The sequence below is a fragment of the Ceratotherium simum genome, chromosome 23 (assembly GCF_057802395.1).
Source record: "Ceratotherium simum simum isolate JZ-2026a chromosome 23, ASM5780239v1, whole genome shotgun sequence".
NCBI classification, from domain to species: domain Eukaryota; kingdom Metazoa; phylum Chordata; class Mammalia; order Perissodactyla; family Rhinocerotidae; genus Ceratotherium; species Ceratotherium simum.
Genome location: NC_141922.1, coordinates 12,785,803 through 12,813,446, shown reverse-complemented (window position 1 = coordinate 12,813,446; position 27,644 = coordinate 12,785,803). Strand labels below are relative to the sequence as shown.

Genomic DNA, 27,644 nt, shown 5'->3' with positions numbered 1-27,644 from the left:
TTGGAGCCAGAACCACTCGTCTGGACTCCTGGCTTGGGCATTTACTGGCCATGACATCTCTCGCGTGGTAATGACTCTTTCTGGGCCTCCGTTTCAAGCTCTGTGAAGCTGAGAGGTTCGTACTTCTCCCTGGCTTGGAGGATGAGATGGGGTGAGGCAGGCACAGCCCTGGACCTGGGTCTGCTCCCCGCACGGCAGCACCAGTAGGAATAGCTACATGATCGGAGCACACGCACAACACTCTGTCTGTGCTGGGCACTGTCGAAGAGCTTTCGATGCATCTATGTATAATCCTCACCACGTGCAGGCATGCCCTCCCTCTTCTTCCTGCCCTGGCCACGTAGACAGGAGCAGAAGAGGCTGCCATGGAGGAGGGATGTGGGGGGAGGACCAGAACGCTGAGGTCCACGCTTTGTAAGCCTACAGAAGTGATGTACATTTTTATGTATCCAAAGTGGGCCTCTACATAGGAGGAGGAGGGACTTGTATTATCAATACCCCTAGAAGCACAGCCAAGCGAAATCTTGATTTTCTCCAATCAGAACAGTAGTGGACAAGTCACAAAATGGCCTGATTTCAGACGTTTGGGATCAACTGAGAATATGTTTATTTAAAAGCAATTTTAAATATTAAAAAAAGTAGAAATTAAGACATACAGTACTGAAAAACTGTCACATTACATACGTGTGAAATGATAAGCGTACTGATGTTTGATCGTAACATCCGGATGAGAACTCGGAATTCAACTAGTGGAACTACAGGATTCCTATACAACATGTTGAAGTTCTAGGCAATAAAAAAATAAATAGCAATTGCTGTTCAACAGTAAAATAAGACACATACTATTTGCAGAACATAACTTTCCCCTCTGGGGGAAAAAAGAACTAATTAGCTATTTTTTTCATAAGGTTCCATACCTTCAAAATACTATCTCATGTACAAAATTGCAGATAGTGGCTCACTGAGTTTAAGAACAATATCAGATTTAAATTCAACCAAGATCACCAAAGGCATTTATACCTAGTTTTCCTATGTCCCACAGTAAGCTGGGTTAGAGAGAACTCCAATTCCTGATGGAAACCACAAACAAAACCAAAAAAAAAAAAAAAATTAAAAAATGGCTTTGTGTAAGTTGCTGCAAAAGGGGAAGAAGAGCGGACATGGATTCCATGTAATTTTAAACATCTAGTTTTTGTGTTTTTTTTAAAAACCGGTTTATTTTGAGATCAGTTGAAAGTACTGGAGGCCACAAAAATGAATAGTTCTTTGATGCAAACGTGTAAGTGAATGAACGGGGACATTAAGTAACCTTAGTTCACTTCCCGTCTTGACCCCAGTGCGGCTTCAATACGAGGCTGCGAAGATCGTCGGCCACACGCCAGCCCGCCGGCTGGTTCCTGACGTTCTCGTTTTGTGTGGGATTCACAAGTGTCATGACACTGAGGAAGCGACTGCTCACAATCACTTTCCAATAACAGCTGATGAGATAGGCTGCAGGTTTGTCATGCAAGGTTTATGTGTTTGGTGGCTATTCAAAGTTGTCATAGTAATCACTTAAGCAGAACTAAATTAATACTCACTACGCACTGTGACTATTTGAGAGGGCTTTTCCTAAGGGTTTGGTTGCGAGTTGTGCTTCTGTGAAATGAACAAGTCTCACTCATTGCCAAGATTATCTGCTTAAAAATATTAGTTTTCTGTGCTGTTGCCAACACAGCAGTTTAAGCAAATGGAATGCCAGAACGGCACATGAGCCTCGGAATCAGAGAGCAGCCCCACTGACTGGAGTGAAACTACTGTATTCTTTTCCAAATGCAGACTGACATAAAGGACCGACATGCTCATGATGCTCTTAATGGTCCGATAAACACGGCTGCGACGAAAAGAAAACTGAGAGGGGAGACTCACTGCAGGAAGAGCGCTTTTTCACAGTGCAATTCATAGCAGCGTTCAGAAACTTGGTTATGAATTGACTTGGAGGGAATGTGTTAGTGAACAGAGTAAGACCGGAAAACTTATCTACAGCTGGGGTTTCATAAAGAGCATGGAAAAAGAAAAGCTTGGTTTCAGCACCTGGATTCTACAGTGGGGACACTGTGGGAAGGGTTGACTTTTAAATTCGTCACCTTCTTGAATGATCTTTTAAAAGTTTAAATTTATCAAGAACAAAACTAAGAAAATAATTTAAAATTGACGCATTAGATGCTTTAACACATTTGAATGATGCTAATTCATAATATGATATGTAAATTCATACTCTTGAGAAAGCCAAATGACTGACTAGAAACAAATATTGTTGCAACCTTATAATTTCTGCTTTAATGGCAATCAAGTTTAAAAAATGTACAGTTCAACTTGTCCATACTATTCCTTTATAAAAGGCAGATTTCAGGTAAGCTTCTAAATGCATGCATAATGTAGAGGCTAATAATTTCTGGCAGTCCTTGGTTCCTGAAAGTTGAACTTCATCAGACGTGTTTTAAGCTTTTGTCAAAATAGTCATGAAGGATATGTTATTTTTGCATAATGAGGTAATATCTCAGGGGCGGGCACGCATCATCGTAAGACAGTATAATCCACTTCTCCTAACTTGCATGAGGCTGCGGGCACTGTAAAATGCCACCAAAGGTTTTGGGTCAGTGAATGTTTTGCTGAAGGAATAACACTTACATTTAACTGAGCACTTTTCTGTAATAAATACCAAATAGGTTTTTGTCGCTGTAAACGGTGTACACAGATAACTACAGGCTGGTCTGTCATGGACTAAAAGTTTCACCTGGAAAACAGAACCCACCTCTGCTAATGTTGCATTTTCAGTAACACAATTGAGAATACTGTATTGTTAGGAACAGAGTCAATTCTACGCCTTTCAACGGTTGCTGGAGACCACTTCTATTGCAAAGCCAGCAGTTCCTATATTCCTGTTTTTGTGTGTTTGCTTGGAAAACAGCATAGATAGAGATGTAAGTGCTAGATGCCAAGGATGGCTTTGGCAAACCAGTAAGGTGCGCCAGGTCCCGAGGCCACCCTAATACTGGCGAAGGCAGAAGACCACAGGATATTTACAACACACGCTCCGTGCCCCTCCTGAGGCGGCCCTTCCGGGAGTTGCTCGTTCTGTAACAGCAGCTATATACATGTTGTGCACAGGATCATGTGGAGGCAGCAGTCTTGCATGAAGGATGTGGACAATTGTAAGGTTCTGCTTTTCGCTAGTCAGACAGGATGTGAACAAAGGACACTGGAAAGACCCCCTTCCTTTCAGGCTGTCCTTCGATGTGCCCGATCTGCAGAGAGAAAGGAGAGTCGTCAGGCTGGAGGCAGCAGCAGCTGTCCTGTGACCAGCCCGGCAGGTAAGAGCATGCCCGGAGTATGTCCACAGGCCTCGGAGGATGCAGGCTTCCCCATCCCCACCCTTTGGTGAACTAGAGAGAGCCAACAACAACAAACCACAGAATAAAATAATAACAAAACAGCCACAATGACGGAACGTACACCACTCAGCATTTTCACATAGATCTCCCCCGGTGGCCATTCCTGCAACTGCCTTTCCCACATGGAGGGACAGTGGCCCAGGAGCCGGACAACCTGCCCACACTGCCCACAGCTGCAGCCTCCAGAGCCATGCCCTCCCCCAGGGGCTCCACTGCTTTTCCTGCTGGGTGACCTCAGACAAACCCCGCTAAGCTTCTCGTCTGTAAAATGCGGTAAAAAATCCCTTCCACTCAGGCTTGCTGTGAGAGTACATCAATTATCTATATGGAAAGGGCTGCTGTGTACTAAGAACTTATTTTTTGGTTGCTGTGGGGGAGAGGATATTGTGAAAGTTGGAGATCAACGGTGGCCCATGGCAATTTTACTGTCTGCTGCCTGCACCTGTAAGCCACGGTTACCTGCAAAAAGTTTCTAATTATCTCCATTAGATGAGTATTAATTGTATTAAAGAGAATCCTATCAAAAGTCTTCAACAGAAACAATGAGAAGACATGCACATGGGTTTCAGATGAGAAACAGAGAGAGAGGAGGGTGGCTCTAAGAGCCAGGCCATGACAGCTCTCACTTCCCTCCACAAGGAACCTGCCATGTGGAGGGTGCTCGAGCAGGACATGTGTGGCCGGCCCAGGGCTGGCTCCTTTATATACGGGGTCTGTGCCCTCGGGTGGTCACCCGGGCTATAGGGCACGGTTTTTTCTCATCTTGAAAGCAGAGTTAATGGTAAGGCCTGGCCTACCCACCTCATGGGGTCTTGGTTGGCACCATGCACGGAAGAGGGCTTTGTGAATTATAAATCACTGGTGGGATGGGTGGCATTGTTTTTATGTCTGGTTTGGCAGATGTGCTGATGGCATGCGGAATTCCTGCTGAGAATGATGCTAGAGACACCAATGAAAACTTCCCATTTCTTGTCTCAGGAGCCTCTGCCCTAGTCCCAGTTTCTTAGCAAAGAATGTGATCACTGTCTGCTCATAACAATATTAACACATCAGAGAGAGTTCTTAGACATCTTTGGGAGGCAAGGTTACTCATGTCCCATTTATCAGAGGAGGAAACTGAGGCTTACAGAAGGGACATGCTTTATCCAAGGCCACAGAGAGAATAAGTGACTCAGAGCCCCTCTCCTTGTCATGGTTCTAAGCTGGCTATCCAGCAGACTCCATGCCAGGAGCAGGCTCACCTCTAACAGAGAGGCTGGAAGCACCAGCGGGGAAAGAAAAAGGCCTCATCACCGAAGACCGGGGCTTCTCAACTTCAGCACTCCTGACATTCTGGGCCAGCTCACTCTTCGTCCTCCCAAGCACTGCAGGATGTTTAGCGCATCCCTGGCTTCTGCCCACTGGATGCCTGTAGCACCCACCCTTCCCAGGTCCTGCCAATCAAAATGTCTCCGTATCGCCAAATGTCCCTGGAGGGCAAAACTCGCCCCAGCTGAGAACCACTACTTCCGTCCAAGCAAAACCCCTAGAGTTGTGATTAAGAATCTGCAATCACGGTCGAGGCTCAAAGGAAGGAAAGCCCAAGGTACGCACGTGTGTGTACATATGTATGTGTGTGTATGTGCACGTGTTTCTGGGCACTGGCAGGTTCTGCTGGCTCCACCGTGAACCACAGGTCCCTTTCTCAGCAGACACAACTGGGTCCCGCTGGGCAGGAGGGGCTCAGGCTGCCGAGAAAGCAGAACTTCCACGCTGATGCTGGGACACAATCAACCAGGATAACTGTAAGAGGCCGCTGTCCACCACGCCCACCGCCTGGCCATTCCCACTGGAGGCTCACTCCTCAGGCAGCCTCCACTGTGATGCACGTGTCGGGCCACTGAGAACCTGGGTACTTCCAAGGGCCGCTGATCCCCAAACAGCCACTGTGTGAGAACAAGGATGCCTTTCCCTCCTGACACCTGGGCAGCAGGTTTTCATGTAAAAGGAGTTTTCATAGATATTCTCGTTTCACCTTCTCCTAAAAGCATACGAGGAAGGCATCGTGCCCCGCTTCACAGAGGGAACAGCGGGCGGGACTGACGGTTGAGCCTGAGGACGGCGTAGCGGTCAACAGCCGGGCCTGAGCAGAACTTGGGCCCCGACTCGTGGCTGGGACAGCGTGAATGGTGGGCAAGGCACACAGGCACCCAGGTCCCAGCCTCAGAACCCTGACCGCCTGCTTCCTAGCTGTGCGCCACAGGCAACTCGAGTAACTTCCCTGAGCTCTGGTTTTGCAGATGGAAAATCAGAAAATGCCGAAGCTCACAGGTTGTCGTGTGATAAGCAGGGTCCAGCACGTGCGATGTTAGTTCTCCTGACCAAGGAGTCTCAAAGCTCCATGGCTGTTTTCCTAGCACATAACACAGTGACAGAAAAGATGCCCAATGAGAACGGCTGCTGGGTGAGTGACCGGGCGGCAGGGCCCCTGGCGCTCAGGGGCGCCCTCTTACTCACTGTGGGGTGCACAGGGCCCGGCACGGGCCCGCCCAACACGCTGACTCACAGGGTGACAGGGACAGTCCTTGTACGTACCCACCACTCCTGGTCCTCCTCCCCGGTAACAACGATGACCTCTCCCTCGCTGAAGGTGAGCTCATCGTCATTGTCCGCCTGGCAGTCGTAAATGGTCTTCACTCGCCTCACCTTGTTCTTCCCCTTCAGGAAAGAAACTGGGTGTTAGCTGACAGGACAGACAGAAGGGAAGAGGACACACTGACCTCAGCCAAGTGACTGCACCCTGTGGGGCCTCGATTTCTTAGCTGTGAAGGGGGGAGCACGTCTGCTAGGTGCCCTGGGTACTGTGTGCCCTCAGGACACGACAGTCCCTCTCTCGTCCCTGAGCATCAGGGCAGGGCCTGGCATCAGGCAGCGGGCATCACCCGCTATTTCCATCGGAAAGCAAACAACATGGGAAGAGATCAAAACCCCACTTCACCAAAACCACGGAGCACTCTGCCCGCTCCCCCCCAGCAGCTTGCAGGGATGACAGCACAGTCTAAAAATGGTTTTGGGAAACATGATGTAAAGCAAATTGTGCAGCTTCTGCACACTGAATGCGCAGCGTAAACAAATTTCTCAGTCCCTCAGGCAAAGCACCGAGTCAGCACACGCTGGTTAAACGGGGCAGGAGCAGCGGGGCTGGGAGGATTCTAGGCAGTTCCCAAAAAAGCTGTAATTTCTGACCAGTTTTGACTTGGGCTTTTATCTGCTGGACTTCCAGTTCTTTGCAAACGGGAAGACAGAAATAGAGAAACCACCTCTAAAGGATGTTTTTGGCGCCCCACTCCTTACACAATTAGCAATGAAAAAGCAAGCTGCATCTCTGAAGGTTTTGGGTTGAGTTCCTCTCTGTCCCCTGGTTTCTCCCTTAGTCACCCCGCCGACCCCGATCCTTTCAGCAGCCCCCTTCCTGGGGCTGTGCTGGTGGCTCTGGGAAGCTGGCAGAACCATGACAGTGTGGATCTTGTCTTCTCAGCTCTGACTCCGAGCCACCGAGGAGGCTCGTATGTGATCATTTATAACGGGGGGACTAAATGAGATCATAAAACAACTGTAAAGCATGCCAACACAAACTGGAATCTTGCAAATGTCAAGGCCATCAGTGGTCCCTGGGGTCTTGGGAGACTGCCCTCGTGAAGAGCAAACAGCACTGATCGTGCGGTCTCCAACCCGTGCAAGGATGGGTTTTATTTTTCTTACTTTTCCTTTAGTACTCAAGTGACACACTTTTTTTTTTTTTTTTTGGTGAAGATCAGACCTGAGCTAACATCCATGCCAATCCTCCACTTTTTGCTGAGGAACACTGGCCCTGGGCTAACATCTGTGCCCATCTTCCTCCACTTTATATGGGACGCTGCCACAGCATGGCCTGACAAGAGGTGCATTGGTGCGCGACCAAGATCTGAACCTGGGCCACCAGCAGCAGAGTGCGTGCACTTAACCACTACGCTTTGGGGCCAGCCCCTGAAGTGACACACTTTTATTGCCACGTTTTTATAATAAAATGTGAGTGGGGGCAGAGCCGTCACTTCAGTGGGAGGGCTTTTGGTCCCCTCATTAACTGCTCCTCAACCCAGGGTGCTAGTTCCCCGTGGGGTGCAGCCATGGGCAGGACAAATAGCCCACATGCATCCTCCTGGAGCATCACTTTTCCAAAAAAAGATTTTTTTGGAAGAAAGCATTTTTATATTAAAATAAAACTGATATAGAGCAGCAAGCATTTCATGAAAATGATGGAATGTGAGACTTCAGCCAAATTCTATATCTGTGCAAGTCTCCCTGGGCTTTTGCCTCCACCTCCTCCAGGAAGTTGCAGTGAGAGGCACTGAGGTAGATTCTCAGAGCCCTGAGAGGGAACGTGCTTTCTTGTGAGCCCAGGAAGGAATGGTCTCATCCTCAAGGCTCCTAGATGAAAGAGACTGCCTGCTGGGTGCCAGCTACGTGCTGCTCATCTGTCACTGCACTTCATCACCCACGAGCTCAGTTACTGTCTTAGCTCCTTTTTGTATACGAGGAAACTGAGGCTCGGAGAAGGTAAGGAATGGCCAAGGTCACGCAGTTACCGGAGGCCCTGAACGCAGGCCCTGCAGCCTGTCTGATGGAGCCCGAGCCTGTGTTCCTAACCACAGGCTCCGTTCCTCCACAACGCCTGACCCAGAGCCAGTGCGGTGAGTAAGCTCCCGCTCTTTCTGCACAAGCTGGAGCACGTCCCCTCCCGCCACGTTTCAGAGGGCAGTGAGGGGTCGCGAGAGCCTGAACGTTGGCGCCCACCCACCGTGTTGATTTTCCTGGGCAGTGGCACGGGCGTCTCTGGCAGAGTGGGCGTGAGGTCGTTGGAGTCTTCAGAGGCTTGCTTTTGGATGGTGTCTCGGGACTGCACGTTTGGGAAGAGGTCCAGCGGGTGTGACCTCTGGGTGACCTCTGTGGGCTGCTGAGCCTTGGGGGAGACCTCTCCCGTCTGGGACTTGACCAGCAGCTCTCCCAGCTGCGGTTTGGGTGGCAGGTCCTTCATCTGCGGCTTGGGAGGTAAGTCTGAGAGCTGGGGCTTGGGTGGCAGGTCACCCAGCTGTGGCTTGGGGGGCAGTTCTCCCGGCTTAGGCGGCAAATCTCCAACTTGGGGTTTGGGAGCCAGTTCCGTGGGCTTCGGGGGCAGGTCTCCAGGTGGTGGCTTTTGTGGTAACTCTGCCAACGGTGACGATTTCTGAAAGATTTCAGGTGGGACGCTGGGTTTGTCGAGAGAGAGATGATGGCTGGTTTCCGTTTTCCTTAGTGCCACTGTGGGGAGCAAGCACAAAGAGGGAGTCACGGGGGGGATCCGAGGTGGGGAAGCGCTGCTCTCCTCCTTCAGCGTCTCCTTGAAGAGAACCTTCCGGAATGCAAGAGCTTGGCAGGCCAGGCCCAGGCATAGCCTGCCTGGTTTTAAAAAGGTAAAAGTTGGAAGCCTGGAAGGCATCCACATTACAATTCATGATTTTATGCCTCAGTTACGTAAGAACAGGATGTCCGAACTAATCCAGAATTGCAAAAAACCCCACAACTATAAACATAATACAGATTACAGAAAATTGGAAAGTACTGTATAGAGTTAAAAGAAAAGTTTTCCATAAGCCTATCACCTAAATGTGGCCTTTTTAAAAGTTCTGATATATTTCCATCTGGACTTGACTCTACATTTTCCATAGATAAAACTTTCACCTGCTTTTATCCATATACTGCTTTAGCAAGAGTATTCGCCATGTTAATAAAAATTCTTTATTATCAGTATATAATTTTTCATGTTGCGTTCTATTCCATTCTATAGCCGTATCATAACTTATTCTTAATTCCCCACATTTGATATGATCTGTGCACATAGCAGAGAAGAGGGAACAGGTGTCTCCTCTTACCACCCCTTCCAGGTGACCTCTGTTACATTTTCATGTTACACATACACGTGCTTATGAATGAATACATCTTTTAAAAACCATAAATGGGATTACAATACCGATATTGTCTGCAACTTTGTTTTTTCCCCACTGACGTTTGGGAGAGTTTCTAAGGCAGTTCCTCCTTGTTCTCTTTAACGGCTGCGTAGTATCCACAGCTTGGGGATTCTACGGTTTGTTGAACCACTCCCACAGCTCTCTGCACAGCTCTGTCCAGGAGAACTCAGGACACTAAGGACACATCTCCAAGTCCAGCTCCACCACTTACTTGCCACGTGACCTTGGGCAAATTACACCACCTCTCTCTGCATCACCTTCCTCATCTCTAAAACATGAGTTAATATACGTAAAGAATGTGCCAGCAGGACCTGGCAGGCTCTCAGTATTATATAAGAGTATTCTTATCATTACTGTTAGACGGGGTTCCTTGAGGCCAGAATTCACACTGTTACTCATTCCTGTAGCTCTGGCTCTTGGCACGGGGGCCAAGCACATAGTACGTGTTCGGTGAGGAAACAGCTGACTAAGGCACACTGAGTGAGTCAAAACCAAAAATACAACAGATTCAGAAAGATACTCTTAAAATTTCTTTAAAAAAAAGGAAGGCAAGATAAAGCCCACTCTGGTAAACTGTCATACGCTGTACTGGGCTGCTCCTGCTCACGGCCTGCCCACTCACATGCCTTCCTGAGGAAATCAAATTCAAGGGCACCCTGCTCACCGCCTGGCCCTTGAGCTTCAGCTGATGTGGCTCAGCCGAAAAAGTTAAAGCAGGCTCATCAGATTCCTCTCCTGGACGTCAGAAACTGGTAAACAAGTCTGGGGCAGCAGTGATGGGTAAAAAGCTGGGGATTCCCTGAGATGGTGGGGCTGGAAGGCCTTGCTGTGCCCCATATTTATGGGGGAACAGAAACTGTAAGTGTGGGGCAGCCAAAACCCTCATGCAACTCCAATTCTAGGAATTTACCCTAAAAAAGGATCAAAGCCAGGCACTGAGCTGTCTGTGCTTGCGTTCAGTACAGCACTGTTTACAGCAAAAAAACTAAAAAACCATGTGAATGCGGAAAAGTAGGGAGTTCTTAACACATCATGGCACCAGACAGTGGAATACTACGCAACCAGTAAAAGTTATACTGTTGTGTAACTTCTGTCATAAAAAATGTTTCTGGATTTACTATGGAACAAAAATCAGCTTAAGTCAAAACTTAAACACAAAACAAAAAAACGCATAGAAAAAAGTTTGAAAGGATATACCAAATTGTTTATCTTAGGGGGTAAGACTTCAGGGGGTTTGTATTTTCTTCTTTTTGCTTATCAGTATTTTTCAAATCTTCTAGGATGAATATATATTTCTTTTATAACAAAAAACAAAATAAGAAAAAAGACAGTCTCTTCTTTAGGGGATCCTGCCCAATCTTCAGCTATTTTATTTCTAAGCTGCTTTTGTTTTCTCCCCTCTCCAATTAAAAGTCCTTTCGGAACAGCATTCTGAAACTCAGAGGCAAACTTTCTCCCCAAACTGGATACACAGAGCACACTGCTACCGTGAGGCACATTAAAAACACTAAAGGAATGAGAATTCCACTCTCCCCGGAAAAAAACGATCCTTCGGTGCTGGGAGGTTATGAGGCAGCTGGTTCACGCAGGCAGGACGGGGCGCACAGTAACCGGATACGGCCCTCAGAAAAGCAGCCGGCAGAGAGGACGGCCGGCTACCAGGCTCCACCCTCGTTGTGGCCATTCCGTCCCTGGGAACAGACCCTAAGGACCCAACCGAGGAGGAGGAGGAGGCAAAACCGTGCCAACTTCTAGCCCCCATTTCCAACAAAAGGAGGTGCTGAGGAAAGGACGGCACCCCACTTGATGGAGGAGCATGCAGCCTGACGACTTGTAGGAAGAGTTTGTGAACACACGCAAAATACTTACGTGGAAATGCTAAGTGGAAAAACCAGGGTGCAAAACTGTACTGCTGTTGTGACGACAGCTACAGAAGGATGTGTACTCTTGGAAGGAATCAGGGAGTTGTATCACAGTGGTAGGATTATGGGTGACTTTGTTCATTTAAAAGACATCCCTTAAAGTTTCTGTAATATTGCTTTTTACCAAAAACCACATTTAAAAAATGCTTCTACTGTCTCCAGCTGAGAAGGCTTTAATTAAGCCTTTTAAAACGTGCCCAAAGGCCGGCCCGGGGGCATAGTGGTTGCCTTTGGCAGCCTGGGGTTTGCGGGTTCGGATTCCAGGCGCGGACCTGCACACACAGCTCATCAGGCCATGCTGTGGTGGCGTCCCACACACAAAAAACACTGGAAGACTGGCACACATGTTGGCTTGAGGACAGTCTTCCTCAAGCAAAAAGAGGAGGGCTGGCAACAGATGTTAGCTCAGGGCCAAGTGTCCTCACCAAAAAAAAAAAAAAAAAAAAAAAAGAAAAAAGGAAAAGGTGCCCAAAGGCTGGAAGAACACGGCACTGCCTAGGAAGGAGTCTTGCCAAAGCCTGAACCTGTACTCATCAGGTCTCTAGATCCAACTCCTGACTGACCGGCAATACAGAGGACAGAGGAACACGTAAAATCACCACACGGGGATGTGGTCAGCAAAATCCCGACTGAAAACATCTACGGGACAAATAAGCCAGTTCCTTCAACAAATAAATGACTAGAAAAGAGAGAGATGCAGGGAAACCTTTAGCCTAAGAAACTTGTGACAAATTCATCAACTATAATGTCTGGACCTTATTTCATTCAATCCTGATTTAAACAACCAATTCATGAAAAAAAAAAAAAAAGACATTTATGAGACAATTGGAAATGAGAGCTCTGGATATTAGAAGATAGGGCATTTTTGATTTTTTAGATGTAATAATGGTATTGTATGTGTATGAAATGGTATGATGTCTAAGATTTGCTACAGAATTCCTGAAGATGGGGGTAGGGAAACAGACAAAAGAAGGTCAGATATAAACTGATAATTGTGAGAAATGGGTGATGAGGACCTGGGTGGGGTGGAGGAGGCTGCATTACACTATTCTGTTTTTTAAAATATCTTCATATATGTTTATTATGGGAAATTTAAAAAAAACCCACAAAGAGAGAAAGAATGGGAGTCATGCAGTGAGGGGTGATTGAAGTCGTTTTGAGGAGAAAAGAGAGGGTGTGAAGGAATGGGCTAGGAGAGTGGTGAGTGAAGGGATCAAGGAAGCGGAGAGGGCGTCCGGGCAGCTCCAGAGGACCGCTCTAGGTCAGAGGTCACGAAGCAGAGCAGAACCGCCATCCTGCCTGTGCTTCTGCAATCACAGCCAGGTGTGCGGAGAGGGCAGCACAGGAGGGGTGCAGACGAGCTGAGGGAGAATGTTAGGAGGGACGCTGGCTCAGGAGGGAGGACATGAAGGCGATGTGGGACAGCGAAAAGGTGGCAGCAGTCATGGTACGTCCCAGTGGCACTAAGAAGCGCTGGCGGTTGAGGGAGCTGGACAGGCAGGTGGAAGGGAGCCAGTGGTGGCACGTGGTCAATGGGTGAACAACACGGGGGAATCTGGGGCAGATTTCAGATAAGTGGACACGGTGCCTGGGAGACCTGTCTCAAACTCCCCTGAGATCAGGACAGCCCACTGGGCAGAGGATAAAACCCCAACAACTGTAGATGAAGACTCAGTAACCCAGGGGAAGTCTTCCTCTGTGTTCCATGGAGAATGGATCAGCAGCCATCTGGGACTCCCCTCATCTTGCTACACAGGAGCCTGGCCTGATCAGTCGATGCTCCTCCAAATATGCCCCTTTATTGAAGAGCTTTGGAAGCGGTGAATTCCAGCTTCCACCACTAATCCCTGGCTTGCCTTCTGGGGTCAAAGGTCTCGCTACAGGCACCGAAACGCATGGAGGCCACCTCTGAGCCTCCATCTGTACCTAACGTGGGCCCTGTCGGCCTTGTGGGGCCAAGTGAGGATGGACGGAATGAACCAGACACTTCTGTGGGTGCTCTGCAGCTCTAAAGTAGACCACTGCAACCACAGAAGGGGCACTCTCATTTCTGTTGTGATAAGAAGATGGATATTCTGGTCTCACAAATGAAAAGCTCCATCAGGATTAAAGAAGATTTGGTCACAGAGCTGAGTGTCTTTGCTTGGCAAAGCAGCCGCATTTATACACACTGCCTTCTTGTACTTCGCAGAGCATGAGTCTCTCTACTTTGCACGACAGATGCCGTCCCAGGGAAGGAGTTCTGTCCCACCCGGTGGCTAGGGGCTTTCTGAAGCAGGATCTCATTTCGTCCTTACAAACCCTCATGAAGTGGGTGTTCTTGCCCCCATTTACAGGTGAGGAACCTGAGGCTTAGTGAAGCTTCTGAGCCCCTGCCCAGGCCACAGCTAGTAAGTGGTAGAGCTGGTACTGGCTCCCAGGTCTCTCCGATGAGGTTTGCAAGAGAAGGAACGGTACTTGGAGATGATGATAATGTATCTTCTGAAAAAGTATGGTGTTTTTTTAAGGAAAAATATGGTGTTTTGCTAATCATAGAATTTGAGTTTATAAAAATCTTTTTTCATTGAACAAATATTTATTGGGCATCTACTACATGCCAGGAGCTGCTCTAGGATCTGGGACAGAGCAATGAACAAGAGACAGAGACCGCAGTCCCCTCGGAGGGAATGGTGACATTCTAATTACATGTGAGAACGAAAAACATAAATCGTACCTTTCTGAGGTAGTTTAGGAAGAACTCTTGGGCCAAGAGCAGTCTTTGCAGAACCGGTGCTAATAAATAAATAAGAATCATTTAGAATCCAAAAGTGCTCTAACATCAATAGTGATATATTATTCAAGGAAATCACAGGAGTTTTCAGAATTATTGAAAAACCCTTTCAAAATTTCTTGAACAAAAGGTTAATAGTCTATTTTCCATAATTCAAATTTTGCCTGGCTGGGGAGGACCCAGGAAAGGGTGAAAACCCAACCGTCTGAATGATAAAGTCTAACTCCTCCTCCCGACACCTTTCCCGAGGTAAGAAGGTTTATGAAAGAAGTCGGCACACTGTCGACAGTGAAGCCCGCGTATTACACAGAAGTCACTCATCCCCCGCGATCCTACAACATAACTCTCGTCAGCCCCATTCTCAGACGAGGAAACCAGAGTGTGTGGAGCTTCAGTGACCGGCAGAGGAACTGGAAATTCAGACCCAGCTCTGTTCGACTCTAGAGCCTTCTGTCCTCCACTGCACCAGAGTGAACAGCTCAGTTCTCAGACCTCAGACCTGCCCCACTTTTGGAGAACGTGTAAATGGGCAGGGAAATGCCCACGCCCCTGGAATAGGAGCCTGCTCCATGTTGTCTGAATAATCCAAGGCTCCTCCCTGCACCCCTGCCACCACTGAAACGGCAGCGCTGCAGGTGGCATCGATTAGGTGGAAGCCACCATCTTCCTTTAACAAGAGGCTGTAAAGATTCTCAGGGGACACCAGGAGCACTGCAGACCTCAAAGGCAGCAGCAGCCTAGGGCCTGAGTCGTATCTGCCAAGAGCCCCTTTTAATATCTTTTTTCCCCCTTCTTTCTATCCTAATTGCATTTAAAAGAAAAGGAAAAGCTAAACCAACCAACAAAACAGAGCCAAAGAAAGAAGATGAAGTGTGTGTGTCATCTTCTCTCCTGGCCTCACATCGCTCCTGGTCTTAACTGCTCTTTCCTCGGCTCACTTGAAATCCCACTGCCTCGGGGCTACCAGAGGATAAGACTGCTGAGACAGAGCCACTACTGAGCTAGCAACAGTAAGCATGGGAGGGTTCTGCTTCCCACATTTCCGGAGTGAGTTTTTCTCGTGTCCTGCCTCAGCATCTTCTCAGGGGAACACACCGCCAATGACCGACACGAGCACGACGGTCATTCCTGACCAAGATACTGAGGCCAAGCTGAGAGGTTTAGAGATGCCCTACACAGAAGGCCCTGGTGGACAATGCATGTGCATAGACCAGGGATTCTTCCTATGGAAACGAACATGAGGCCACTGCTAGTGGTGGTGGTGTGTGCACACGTGCGTGCACGAGTGAGAGGCTTGATTCCATTTAAAAAACATTTCGTGGGCGCTTTCTCCACGTCAGACACTCCACCCCTGTGGAAGAAGCCCACCAGTACTGCTGTTTTCGAGTCTCCCAGAGTAGGGTGGAAGGAGGACTGAGCAGGAATGACAGGCACGGCACGTGGGGCAAGACCATGGGACACTGAGTCTGGAGGACGGCTGAGCTTGATCCAGCTCTGACATCTGCCCCCCACTTAACGTTTCGGGGCTCAGTGTCCTCATCTATAAAAGCAAGGACAACAGCAATGGGGCCTATCGCCCAGGGCTGTAGACTAAACAAGATAGTGGCAGTAAAAGGAATGAAGATTTTGTTGTTTATCTTTGATAAACTCTGGAGAGCAACCCCACACCAGCTGACTCCTTCTCCCTGAGGTTTGGGTCAGGATGTGGCTCTCTGTGTCCTTATCTCGGACGGTGCCTCGAGAGAAAACCCTTTGTGTTGGGATTGGATAAATGTTGCCCAGAGAAGATCTTCCAAAGTATCCCATTTCAGTGACAGGAGGGAAGAAAGGATTGCCACTTCTAGCCTAGCCTAAAAAAATCTCACAGATAGGGAGCTTGGAAAGACTCATATTTTTATGTTTGAAAATCAGATTTCCCTGAGGAGTATCTTTTCATTCTCAAGTTTACAAAAAGGAGTCAAGAGGGAAAGTAACAAACCAAGTTACTTAATTAAAAAATTAAAACTACAAACTCATTCTGACAGGCTCTGTGATCATCAGGGGAGTGAGGCCCGTTCCCACCTAGAACCCGGATGGCGGACAGCTGTGCCACTGGAAAACCTGGTCTGCAGACCGGGGCCAGGCAATAACTTTTATCACGGCTCAGCAACAAGGTGTGTGTGCAAATCAGGGGCAAACATTTAGTTTCTCTTCATAATCAGCACCAGCTGGTGGATTGCTAACACTCACTTCTATAATTCTGTCCGGTGCAACTCTAAGCCCAGGAGAGAGATGGCTTACCTGGACTGCTGAGACAGCCCCTCAAACTTGTTCGTGGTCTTACTTGAAGATGATGGACCCACATCGTTACCTACAGGGAAAATCAAATGTAAAAAGTTGTGTCTCAGACAGGGAAACAGAATACGGGGATGTAAGATTTGGCAGACAGGCAGCCCCCAGGTTCCAGAAAGCAATTTAAGACACTCAAGGCAGAAAAGTATGCATTTCTGACATAACAAAACAAAATTATGTACCAGTTTGGGCTTTGATGATGTTTTTATTGCTAGCAAAGGAGTATGTCAAAGAGATGCGCAGCCTGCTCCCCAGGAAGGCCTCTAAGATCATAGGGCCATGGGGACGTCCTGTTGGCCTGGACCTTGTCCTTAGTTGGGGGCAGGGAAAGAAGAGTAAAACTTCAAGTTCACCCAGTGGTTCCCATACCAGGGTGCAACCCCCTGGAACCAGACTCAGAAGAAACACACAACCCACAAGTCGTGTGTGTGCACGTGTGTGTGGACGCTATTCAGCAAGGTGGTGATAAGTGGCCATCTGCTGGGCAAGGCCGTCAGTCACTTATTTACTCATCATTCACTCTAACATTAACATTTATTAAGCATCTACCATGTGCAAGGCATGCACGTGGAACAGGAGGCACGAAAGCAAACAAAATGTCACTGCTCTGGCAGAGCGTGTGATCTGGCCCGGGAGACGCATGCATACGAACTACACTAATAATGTGGAATGAGGTGGATGCTGAATAAGGTTGGGTGCTGTGAAAATGAGGAGAAAACAGTGCCTAAAACTAACTGGAAAGTGGGGCAGAGAATGTCCTCTTTGGGGGACGTGGCACCTGAACAGGTGAAGCACTTTCTAATGGTGGAGTGGCAAACCAGACACGGTGTCCGGGAGAAGGTAGACAGACTGGCTAGAACACACGTGGGCTCTTCTGTGACCATTCCACACGGGGAGGAACACAGTCCTGGGCCCCAGGCTGCCAGGCACCCAAGAGGAACCCCGCAACCTACAGCTGTCTCTGGGGTTCTAGTCCATTTCCTTGCCTGCCCTTGCAACGCCTGCTCTGGAAACTCCCAGTGTTCTCTTTCAGCAGACTCCTCCCCGTCCCCTGCCCAGATGCCCATAATACCCCCCAAGTGACACTGGGAAGGGGCTGGCTGAGAAAGCTCAGGAACAGGAGGGCAGATGCAGAGGACAGGGCGGAGCAAAGAGCTGAACTCATGCCCACAGCACAGCGTGTCTGCTCCACAGCAGCAGCAGCTGTCCAAATGCTACTGCTCCTCACAGGGACAGGAGGAGCTGGCGTCACTGTCCTCATTTTAAAGATGAGGAAACAAATGTCTGCAGGTCACATGGCTAAACGATGTACCTAGAAGTCCTGACCACAATCTATGTGCTTTTCATTACCCATTACGATGCCCCAGCAGTAACATTAATAATAGCAACTACTGTTTACTGAGCACTTACTATGAGTAAGGTACTGTGCTAAGGACCTCATAGTAATTATGTCCGTGAGATACATAATTATCCTCCTTATATATGAAGAAACACAGAGGGAAGTACAGTGACTTGCCCAAGGTCAGCAGCTGGTAAGGGTCAGAGCTGGGTACAGAGCCAAGCACCCGCCTCCAGGTTGCTACCACACTCTCCCACCTCTGGTCCCTGTGATCCTACTGGAGAGGGAGAGGCTGGCAGGGCCCAGATGGGGCCTCCTGGACAGAATGCCCTGTAACTCCAGGACATCCGAACAAGAAAAAACAAGCTGAACTGGTGTCACCAGGGCCAAAGACTTTCAAATACAGCTTTAATGAGACACCCCTTCTAACATCAGTATGTTTCCATAAGCCTCTAACTTATACTGAGGGACTGCTTTAGCAAACTCACGAAATCCTCCGTGATTTCCTTCAAGGTAGCATTTGGCGCTCAATGCGAGTCCTCAGGACTGGCCATCAAACCTCACGTTTTCAGACTCAGATGAGCCATGACAGTCAAAATGTCAAGGAAAGTTCTATGTTTGGGGCACAAACTGTTGCATCTGCTAATTCCCTTTCTAGGTAGAACACATTCCAAACCAGTGATTCTTAACCCTGTTACGTGTGAGACTGAATATGAGGCTATCAGGGCTGCAAAAGCCCCTGCCTGTGCTCGTGGCACCACTCTGCTGTCACACAGATGAGTCACCACATCAGGGGTTGTGGCCTGACACCCAGAGCCTCCATGTCCAGAGTCCTCATTTAACCCTTCTCTCTGGCCACTCAAGGTGACTCCATCTTCCAAAGACACGGTGTGTTTTTATGCCTCTGTAATTTTGTGCCCTCTGTTCCTTCTCCCTGCCACACCTATGCCCTCCCACTCCTGGTGAATTCCTATGCAACCTGCAAAGAATACCTCCAAAGTCAATTTCTGAGAATTCTTCCCTAGCCAGACTTGATGGCTCCCTCCTTCTTGTGCACCTACAATCATGAATCACAGAGGAGAGGTCAAGGGTCAGATTTTGGAGCCAGACAAGCCTGGTTTTGAATTCCAGCTGTACCACTGACCAGTGGGTATGAATCTGAATTATACCGCTTTGTCTACTAAGCCTCAGTCCCCTCATCTATAAAATGGGAACAACACTACCTACTCCATTAGGTGGGTATGAGCATTATAGGAGATAAACTGTGGAGTGCAGAGCACAGTGCTGGACCACAGAGAGCACGACATAAATGGTAATTAGTATTATTTGTAGCTCTTTGATGGAATGTAACAGAAATGATGACGATTTACTCAATAAGTGAGCATCTCAAAGACAGGGACTCCGCCTTGTCCACCTCTGTAACCCCACTTTATCGCCCAGTGTCTGGCACAGTGCAGTCATTGGTGTTGCTGAAAAAGACAGGACCAATGGTGCTGACTCATCCGCCTCTCCGCCCACAGCTTGATGTCTCACACACCTGGTGGGTCAGCACCTGTGCTCTGGCAGACAGGAATTCTGTCATTCTCACAGCTAGGTAAAGGCCACCTGCTGTGCCTGGGAAGAAAAGCGTGGCTAAGGAAAATTTCTGAAAATAGGATAGTACTGGAGGGAGGAGCAAAAACATGGAAGCAGCTCAATCCTTTTTTCTCTCTATGTGCAGTCTGGAAAAGGATTCTAGTCTCTCATGCAGACGCGTGTGAGAGAGCTAGAGACAGACGCTGGGCAGGTAATTGAAAAAGTTGTTGCCAAGACTTGAGGTCACTTACTATAGCTCAGAAGCTGCGGGCAAGAAATTGTGGAAGGAGGGGAGGGCATTGGTCCAACAGTGAACGGCACAGAGGCTCCAGGAGTCTTCTGGATAATTACATGCGCCTCAGAGTCCGAAATGGGTTCAAACACCAGCTCTGAAGTTATTGGATTTGTGATCTTATGCAAGTCCTTTGACTTCTCTGTGCTTCCATGTTCTCATCAGTAAACTAGGGACAATGAGAGTCCTGAATTATAGGATGGTCGTGGTGGCTACACACAATAATGTATGAACAAGCACACAGGGCCTGGTACATGCGAACAATCTACAAACGGTAGTAGCCTTTATTATTTCTAGAACTGCATCCACAACGGGGTTGAGGGTGGGGGGGGAGGGCTGACATGAAAATACGTTGGGAAATACAAGAAAAAGGAAGAATAAGGAAATTTCTACCCAAAGGCTCTTTTACAAACGAATACTACTTCCAATAAGTAGATGTGCATGCTTTGGATCAGACATTTCAAAGACTGAGCCTTTCTGGAAGTTCTGGCCTTGAAATACGAGCAGTGAATCAATCTGTGGTATAGTTTTTCATCCATTATCTGCTCTACACTAAAAAAGGAGCTTATACAACTTTAAGTCCCAGTGGCCACAATGAGGAATGTTAAGTGATTTCCAGAGGACTGGTGGAACCTGGATCAGAACTCGGGCTTCCAGAATGTTTGTTCAGTGCACGTTATGGTTTCCCACGATGTGTGATGTGTATACTTTGAGCAGCTGCCAAAGAACGGACGTCCTGGGGGACATTGCTCTCAAGTATTAATCATAAGAACCTCAAGTGTGAGAAGAGGGTTAATCTCATGGCCACCATGAACTGGATAATTAGCTGTATTTTTTTCTTTGCTCTTTTCTGTAAGGACCACAGTGTCAAATCTGTGGTCTATTTCTAGCCATCGTATGGGACCCTGTTATGCATTTTGTGAGGTGATCACACTCCTAGACTTCATCTTCCTTTGCTACCTTTATTCTCCCTTTGTCCTCATTTCCTTGTTAATTTTATTTAAAGTGTGTTAAAATATGTGTTGGTCTGTTATAATGTAGGTGATAAACAAATTACTTTCTCTCTCCAAAGGTGAAGTGTAATGACACGCCACTTCAAAAATCAAAGTCCCCACAAACCCCAATCTGCCCACAGGCCTGTTTTCTGATCAGAGGCTGGCCTTGGCAGTCTCCTGAGACAGATGGCTGAGCCCATCCCAGTGGCGGGACTGCAGTAACGTGATGCCTGGGCTATTCTGGGTGCTGTGGACATTGTGGTTCCGGCAGGGAAGAAACCTGGAGTGGCCTTCCCTGCACACCAGGGCTCTGTGTGCAGATGGACAAGGAGACACGGCCAGGTGCGGGCCGAGGTACCTTCTCCTGTCTTCGCTTCACAGGCAGAGAAACAACTGCTAAGAGGGGGAGTGGCCGACGGAATCACTGAGCTATCACGTGCAGACATGGCAATGCACGTAGCAGGTGAGGAGCGCAGGCTCTTCGGCCATAAGGTGGAGACAAATCCTGGCTCCCACTGACCTGCTGTGAGAACTCAGGCAGGTGATTTAACCTTTCTGGGTCTCAGTGTCCTTAAAATCAAGGTCCCAGCATTTGGGGAACTGTGGTTAAGAATTAGATAAGTACTACTGACTAGCCCCATTTTACAGCTGGAGAAACTGAGGTATGGAACAATTCAAAGATAACTGCTGAAAGCCACAGGGCTACCGAGTGGTAGAGGGGGATTAGAATCCGGGCAGCATGACACAGGGTCCACACTGGAGCACTCTGCTCCACTGAGACAGGAAGAGCACATGCCCGCGTGAGGGGTTCCTAATGCTGGGAAAGCAGAGACGCGAACAGAACCTGTGTGGTAACCCCTCTGCCGGGGAGAGCAAAGAGTGGCAGTGTGGGGTGGTGGCCGGACAGGGGAAGCCCTTTTAAGCTGGTCCCCAGAGCGTAGATCTTGAAGGATGACTAAGCATTAACATGAATGAGTGGAATATTCTAGGATGAAGGCAAACTATGAGCAAAGGCTCAGATCTTAGAGGAAAGAACGTAGTTTGGGAACCCGGTGTACCTCAATACAGCAGGCATGTCCTGTTTCAGGGGGTAAGCAGGTGAGGCCTGGGGCGAGCTAAGGGAGAGTCAGTCCCACCTCCTCATGCCTGGTGTCTAACCCCTGGCCCTGCTCCTGACCTCAGACAGTCCAAGGTCCCTCATCTCAGAGGCTGGGGAGAAGGAGGTTTAGGGGGGCACAGGAGCACTGGAAAGATGGGTTCAGAGAGGGAGCCACGGGCATCATAAATACTGCCTAGGGGTCTGACTCTCATGTGCTTTATTAATAGGCAATTTGTCCCGTCTCTGGCTTCTGGAACACAATGTCAGCGGGAGACAGGCAGGGATAAAACCAAGCATGTGATCCTACAACACAAAGGATCAGAGCGACTCAACCCGCCTGATGAGACGCCTGTTGCTGACCTGTGTCTGCAGATGCCTCAAGTAATACTCACATCTGTGCAGATACTCCAACCCAGAACGGCCCCGATAGTCCCAGAACTACCACCTGGGGTTGTTCCTGAGGGACCAGCAAAGTTCGTGACATGGGGAACTGTCACTTTTGCCGTGGATAGGTTCTGACTTTTGTCCCTGTGGCTGTGGGGGGGAGGCTCCGTCTGGTGAGAGAAGCCAGCAGGCTGCTCATAGCCCACATCTTTGAGATGCTCGGATGCTTCTGGCTCACCGTCTGGTGGCACTAACTCACTCTCATCGAGTGGTAACTTTGTTGCTTAGTGAAAAATGCCCCTCACCCACAAAAAAATACCAAAAACCAAAACAAACAAAATACCAGCTTCTAGTCCTGCTGCTGAGTGATATGAAAGAAATCTAAGAAAGTGATGATTCTTAAGCCAGAAAACAGAAGTTTGGTAAATTTAACTGTAGACCGACTGAGTCTGTAAGGTGCATACAGACATTATAAACTTTACACAGAAATCAAAACCAATTACACTACAGGATCAAAGTTTAGTGAAATTTGAAAAGAAGATTAATTTGTGATTTGTGGTATGAAAATCTGTACAGGACACTGTGGCCTTCGCTGGAATGTTATTTTGGGGAAAGTCCTCTTGAAGGCCCTGGAATGCACCTCTGAAAACGTCGAGGACACACTTAGTGCTGACGTGTGCCTATGCCACATCCCCCCGTTCTTCCCTGGGAACTGATTCCTTAACACCCACTGCAAACATCACCCCCTCTGTGAAGCCTTCCCCTGCAGTGTAACACTATTTTTCAGCATTTCCATGGTATTTGGTTAACATGTCAACCCGAACAGTCAAGAACACTACTCAGTTCTTTACCCGTCTGTCTCCCTCGTTAGACCATGAGCTCCTTGAGCACACGGGTTGAGAAGGCCCAAATAACTGGCACGTAAATATGCTGAGCGAATGGCTAACCACGCAGACGTATTCATGCACACTCTGGGGCATTGGGGCCAGATGACAGACAGGTGTGCCCGTCTGCAAATGTGTAGTATGGCTTTTTGCAAAAGCTCCAGAAATTCAGCCTGACATAGACTTTTGATGAGGCCTTTAAAAGCATTCAGCTGAATTACTTATCAGTTACAACTAAAAACCAAACAAAGAAGCAACAGTGACACTCACTGGAACGGCAGGTGACACATGCCAACCAGCATGCTCTTTGAGCAAAGATTCTCTGCGTGAAGAGTGGCCCAGGACCCTGCTGGGTGCTGGGGAGACACTTCTTGACTTAAATTGCTGGTAGGCTAGTGAAGAATTTGGGGAACTAAAAAGATAGACAAAGAAGGAAATTATGTTCCCTGTGGATGGAAATGTGTTATCTGTAGTCAATGTCACCGAAATAGTTAAACTAATGGACTCTGGGTAGGTTTACTGATTCTCAAGTGATTACTGAGTGCCGACTGTGTCCTGGGCTTGATTCTAGGCCCCGTAAACACAGGAGAGAACAGGACAGACAAGGTCCTTGCTCTCATGGAGCTTACACTCCAGAGAGAGCAAACAACCAAACACAAATAAAATACTTATCGACTGTGATAAGGTGCTCTGAAGGAAACGGGTGGGGAAGAAGCTCCGTTAGAGAGTGGGGCCAGGGAGACAGACGGATGAAGGGAGCCAGCCTCTCAAAGCGTGTGACTGAGGTGCAGAGAGTGGAACGGTCTCAAGGGGAAAGAGCCTGCTGAACCCGAAAGGTGACAGAAGCCGGTGTGGGGCGAGCAGAGCAAAGCAGCAGGGAAGGAGTTGGGAGCTGAGAGCCGACCACGCAGAGCCCTCTAGGTCCCACGGAAGGAGCTGGCGTTTTTTATCTGAAGCACAAGGGGAAGTGATTTATACTTTGAGAAAACCATTCTGGCTGTTGTGAGGAGAATGGATTACTTTGCTTTTCTGAGCCTTTGTTTCCTTATCTGTAAATGAGCCTGACAATATCTCTCTCACAGAGCTGCTACTGTGACCGAACGAGATTTTGTGGAAGGCTTATTATTAGCACAGTGTCTGGTGCACAGGAAATGCTCAGCATCTTATTATTATTATAGTTTTTAAATGGCCCTAAATATTTTGCAAAATGTGTCTTGGCCTCAGCAGGCAGTACAAGCGTACTTAGACGTATCCACGCCCTCATCCAAGTTGTGTGCAGTCTGGTCCGTTTGCTGAATATGCTGAGTCCACTGCCCACAGAGCCCCATGCACTGCCTGGCCCCGGCAGCGTTGGCCCTGACTGCAGGATGACTTACCCCAAGGAACTGCGCCTTTGTTTGGGGGCCCGTGAGGTAGTGGGCTGGGAGGGTCGGACAGGGTTCTCTTGTGTCCGGGTGGTGGGGGAGGAGGCCTCTTCTTGGACAGGGTGGAGCTGCCACTAGAGGTCTGGGTGCTTAGAGGGAGTGTTGAAGGTGGGCCAGTTGAACCTAGAAAGGAATCGAATGGGGCAGGAAGGTTAATCCCAGTCTCACAGACAGAGCAGCCAGTATGCAGTTACTTCCACACGTCAAATGTGGGGCGACACACAGAGACAAGAGGACAACGCTGGATATGGCCAATCCCACCAACTCAAGAGCTCACAAAGGTTTTCAAAAATCGCCGGTAAAAAAAATTACAACAAAAGAAAGGAGAGTGGGCACTTTTAAGGAACAAAATGCCAGTCAACATGCAATGCTAATGGGTTTAGATCATCATTTAGGTAACAATGGGAAAAATAAAAAACATACGTTTTAAACCAATAACTCACTGGAATCACTGCAAAGTCTACTGAGAAAGAAGGCACACAGCATTGCCAGCAAATCAATGGAGAGAGAGCAGAGATGGGCTAAACTTTCAGGGGGGCCACAGGCTGAAACATGAAAGCATTCATAGAATAGGATTTTTCCCTCCACTACGACTTTTTCTTTGTTTTTTTTTTTAAAGATTTTATTTATTTATTTTTTCCCCCCAAAGCCCCAGTAGATAGTTGTGTGTCATAGCTGCACATCCTTCTAGTTGCTGTATGTGGGACGCGGCCTCAGCATGGCCGGAGAAGCAGCACGTCGGTGCGAGCCCGGGATCCGAACCCGGGTCGCCAGCAGTGGAGCGCGCTCACTTAACCACCAAGCCACGGGGCCGGCCCACGACTTTTTCTTTTAGTCAGCAAACTTGCCTGAAGGTTTTTCTTCTTTAATGACTTCTGAATAATGAAGGATCTAATGTAAAGAGTTACTTGGAAAAAAGGGAAATCCCCCACATCTTTTTTCCTCCCATTCTGAATTGTTTTAGAAATCATACATCTACAATTATATTGAAAGCCTGAACAAGTTATATAAATTAGACGTTGATTTCTATAGATTTAAAAAAAGACAACTCTCTCCAGAGGTAAAGACAAGACGGCAGTAATGATATTAATATCACACACATGCACACAAACCATCACTGCAAAAGTTGACTTTTTGAACTAATGTTTTAAGAAAAAAGGAGTTTGTTTTTAAGAGCTCTTCCGGGAGTAGTATGTATGTCATCAGTTTTGTTTATTCAAAGAGACACTGACGGGGCGGGTTTGTGCCAGGCACCATATGCTGGGCACTCTGACAAATACCTCTTCACGGTTATTACCAGGTATACTGTGTTCATGGACAACTGCTTCCACAAGCATTAAAAGAAAAAAAAAAAAGGAAAGAAACAAAAAAAAAGCTAAGAACACTGCCACACCAAATGTTTAACACAGGATGGTAGATACGTGGCGATCCAGAAAGGCTCCAAAAGAGCTTTTTACATTCTGCGTGTTAAAAGTAAAGCTTCCTTACTGCTGGCCTCCTTCCTGGGTCAAATTTGACAGTTCCCATTACCAATTACTGGTCAGTGCCAACATTGACTTAAACCACTGTTTCTCAAACACATTCTCATCTTGGAAGTAAATCCTGTTAATCTCAGTAAAATGATCATCTGCTTTAGGATTAAATGGCCCTAGATGTCTAATTTATTCTCAGTCTTTCTGATGTGATACACGACGGAAGCCTTACCGTTACCCCAAATCAACGCCTAATTATGGCACCAGTCACTGCGGTTTCAGAAACTACTTTATTTTTGTAACGAAGTCCTTGTTATTACAGCATTTGTATAATGCTTCGTAGTTTTCAAAAATGTGCTCGTATATCGTATCCCCCTTGATATTCATAAACCCCGTGAGGCAAGTGGGTCGGGTATTAGTCCCCATTTTGCAGCCGGGAAAGCAGAGACCCAGTGTGACCAAGGTTACAGGGCCACGGGGGGGCGGAGCTGGGAGTGGCGAGGCACGTACCCCTCAACTCTGCTGTTCCTGAGTGCCACGGCAGCATTTCCTGTGCCGGGCACACGAGGAAAACAACAGCAACAACAACAGATGCTTAGTATTAGGAAGTGTGACTTTCCTCTTGGAAATAAATGGAGAATAGATAACAGACAATGAGGAGATTCTCCAGCGACTGCATCTTTATCGCCATCTAGGGACTTTCTGATGCACTGCATCTGAAAGGTCATTCAATCAAGTTCCAAACCCTGCCTGGAAACAAAAACTGCCCGAGACAAAATGCCAATGGTGCCATGTCTCTGGGCAAAGCTATATGTGTATGTGATTTCAGGAGCGATCAGAACAGAGTCGTCCTGTAACCACAGACCAAGCAAAATCAAGCCTCCTGAATCATCATTTCAAAAATGAAGGGATTAATGTTCCACATGTCATCACAGACTTGTCTCACTTTCTTCATATCACTTGTTACAACCTGTAATTATTTGTCTTTGTTTACTTGCTTCTTGCCCATCTCCCCCACCAGGCTGCAGGTTCTATTAGGGCGAGGCTTGTCTCTGGCCTAGGGTATAGTAAGTTGAATTTAGTAACATAGTATTGAATAAATGGATGTACAAATTGCTACTTCTATCGTTTTAAGGCTTGTGATTCATTTTTTTTTTTTTTGTGAGGAAGATCAGCCCTGAGCTAACATCCACGCTAATCCTCCTCTTTTTGCTGAGGAAGACCGGCTCTGAGCTAACATCTATTGCCAATCCTCCTCTTCCTTTTTTTCCCCGCAAAGCCCCAGTAGATAGTTGTACGTCATGGTTGCACATCCTTCTAGTTACTGTACGTGGGACACGGCCTCAGCATGGCCGGAGAAGTGCTGCGTCGGTGCGTGCCCTGGATCCGAACCTGGGCCGCCAGCAGTGAAGCGCGCACACCTAACCGCTAAGCCATGGGGCCGGCCCAAGGCTCGTGATTCTTAAGGAAGACAGTATGTCTCACTGAGGGTGACTGATCAAAAACCAGGGCGAAGGGGAAATAGGGAGGGACAGTGCTAAGTCTGAAAAGGAATAGTCAATACTATAATCTAATTTCATAGAAAACACGCACACAGACCCATCTATTGTTTTGTAATAGAAGCTACAGAAAGGAAGATACCACAAAATTTTCTTGCCAGGTAGGGCATGAGTTAAAAAAGGCTGAAAAACACTACATTA

At 47.7% G+C, this 27,644-nt stretch overlaps 1 protein-coding gene across 3 annotated transcripts in view; it reads right to left on the bottom strand.

Moving 5' to 3' along the window:
- Positions 1-583: 583 nt before the first annotated feature.
- ASAP1 (ArfGAP with SH3 domain, ankyrin repeat and PH domain 1) overlaps positions 584-27,644 on the bottom strand; it is a 352,794-nt gene continuing 325,733 nt past the window's right edge. For 2 of the 3 annotated variants that reach the window (XM_087447446.1, XM_087447448.1), the window contains 6 exons: positions 24,425-24,595; positions 16,430-16,499; positions 14,093-14,151; positions 8,251-8,750; positions 6,009-6,131; positions 584-3,287 (listed from right to left, as the gene is read on the bottom strand). In XM_087447446.1, the coding sequence (XP_087303572.1) occupies positions 3,213-3,287; positions 6,009-6,131; positions 8,251-8,750; positions 14,093-14,151; positions 16,430-16,499; positions 24,425-24,595 (998 nt within the window). In that variant the 3' untranslated portion in view covers positions 584-3,212. The remainder of the gene's footprint in view (positions 3,288-6,008; positions 6,132-8,250; positions 8,751-14,092; positions 14,152-16,429; positions 16,500-24,424; positions 24,596-27,644) is intronic. The other variant, XM_087447447.1, reaches the window with a different exon arrangement.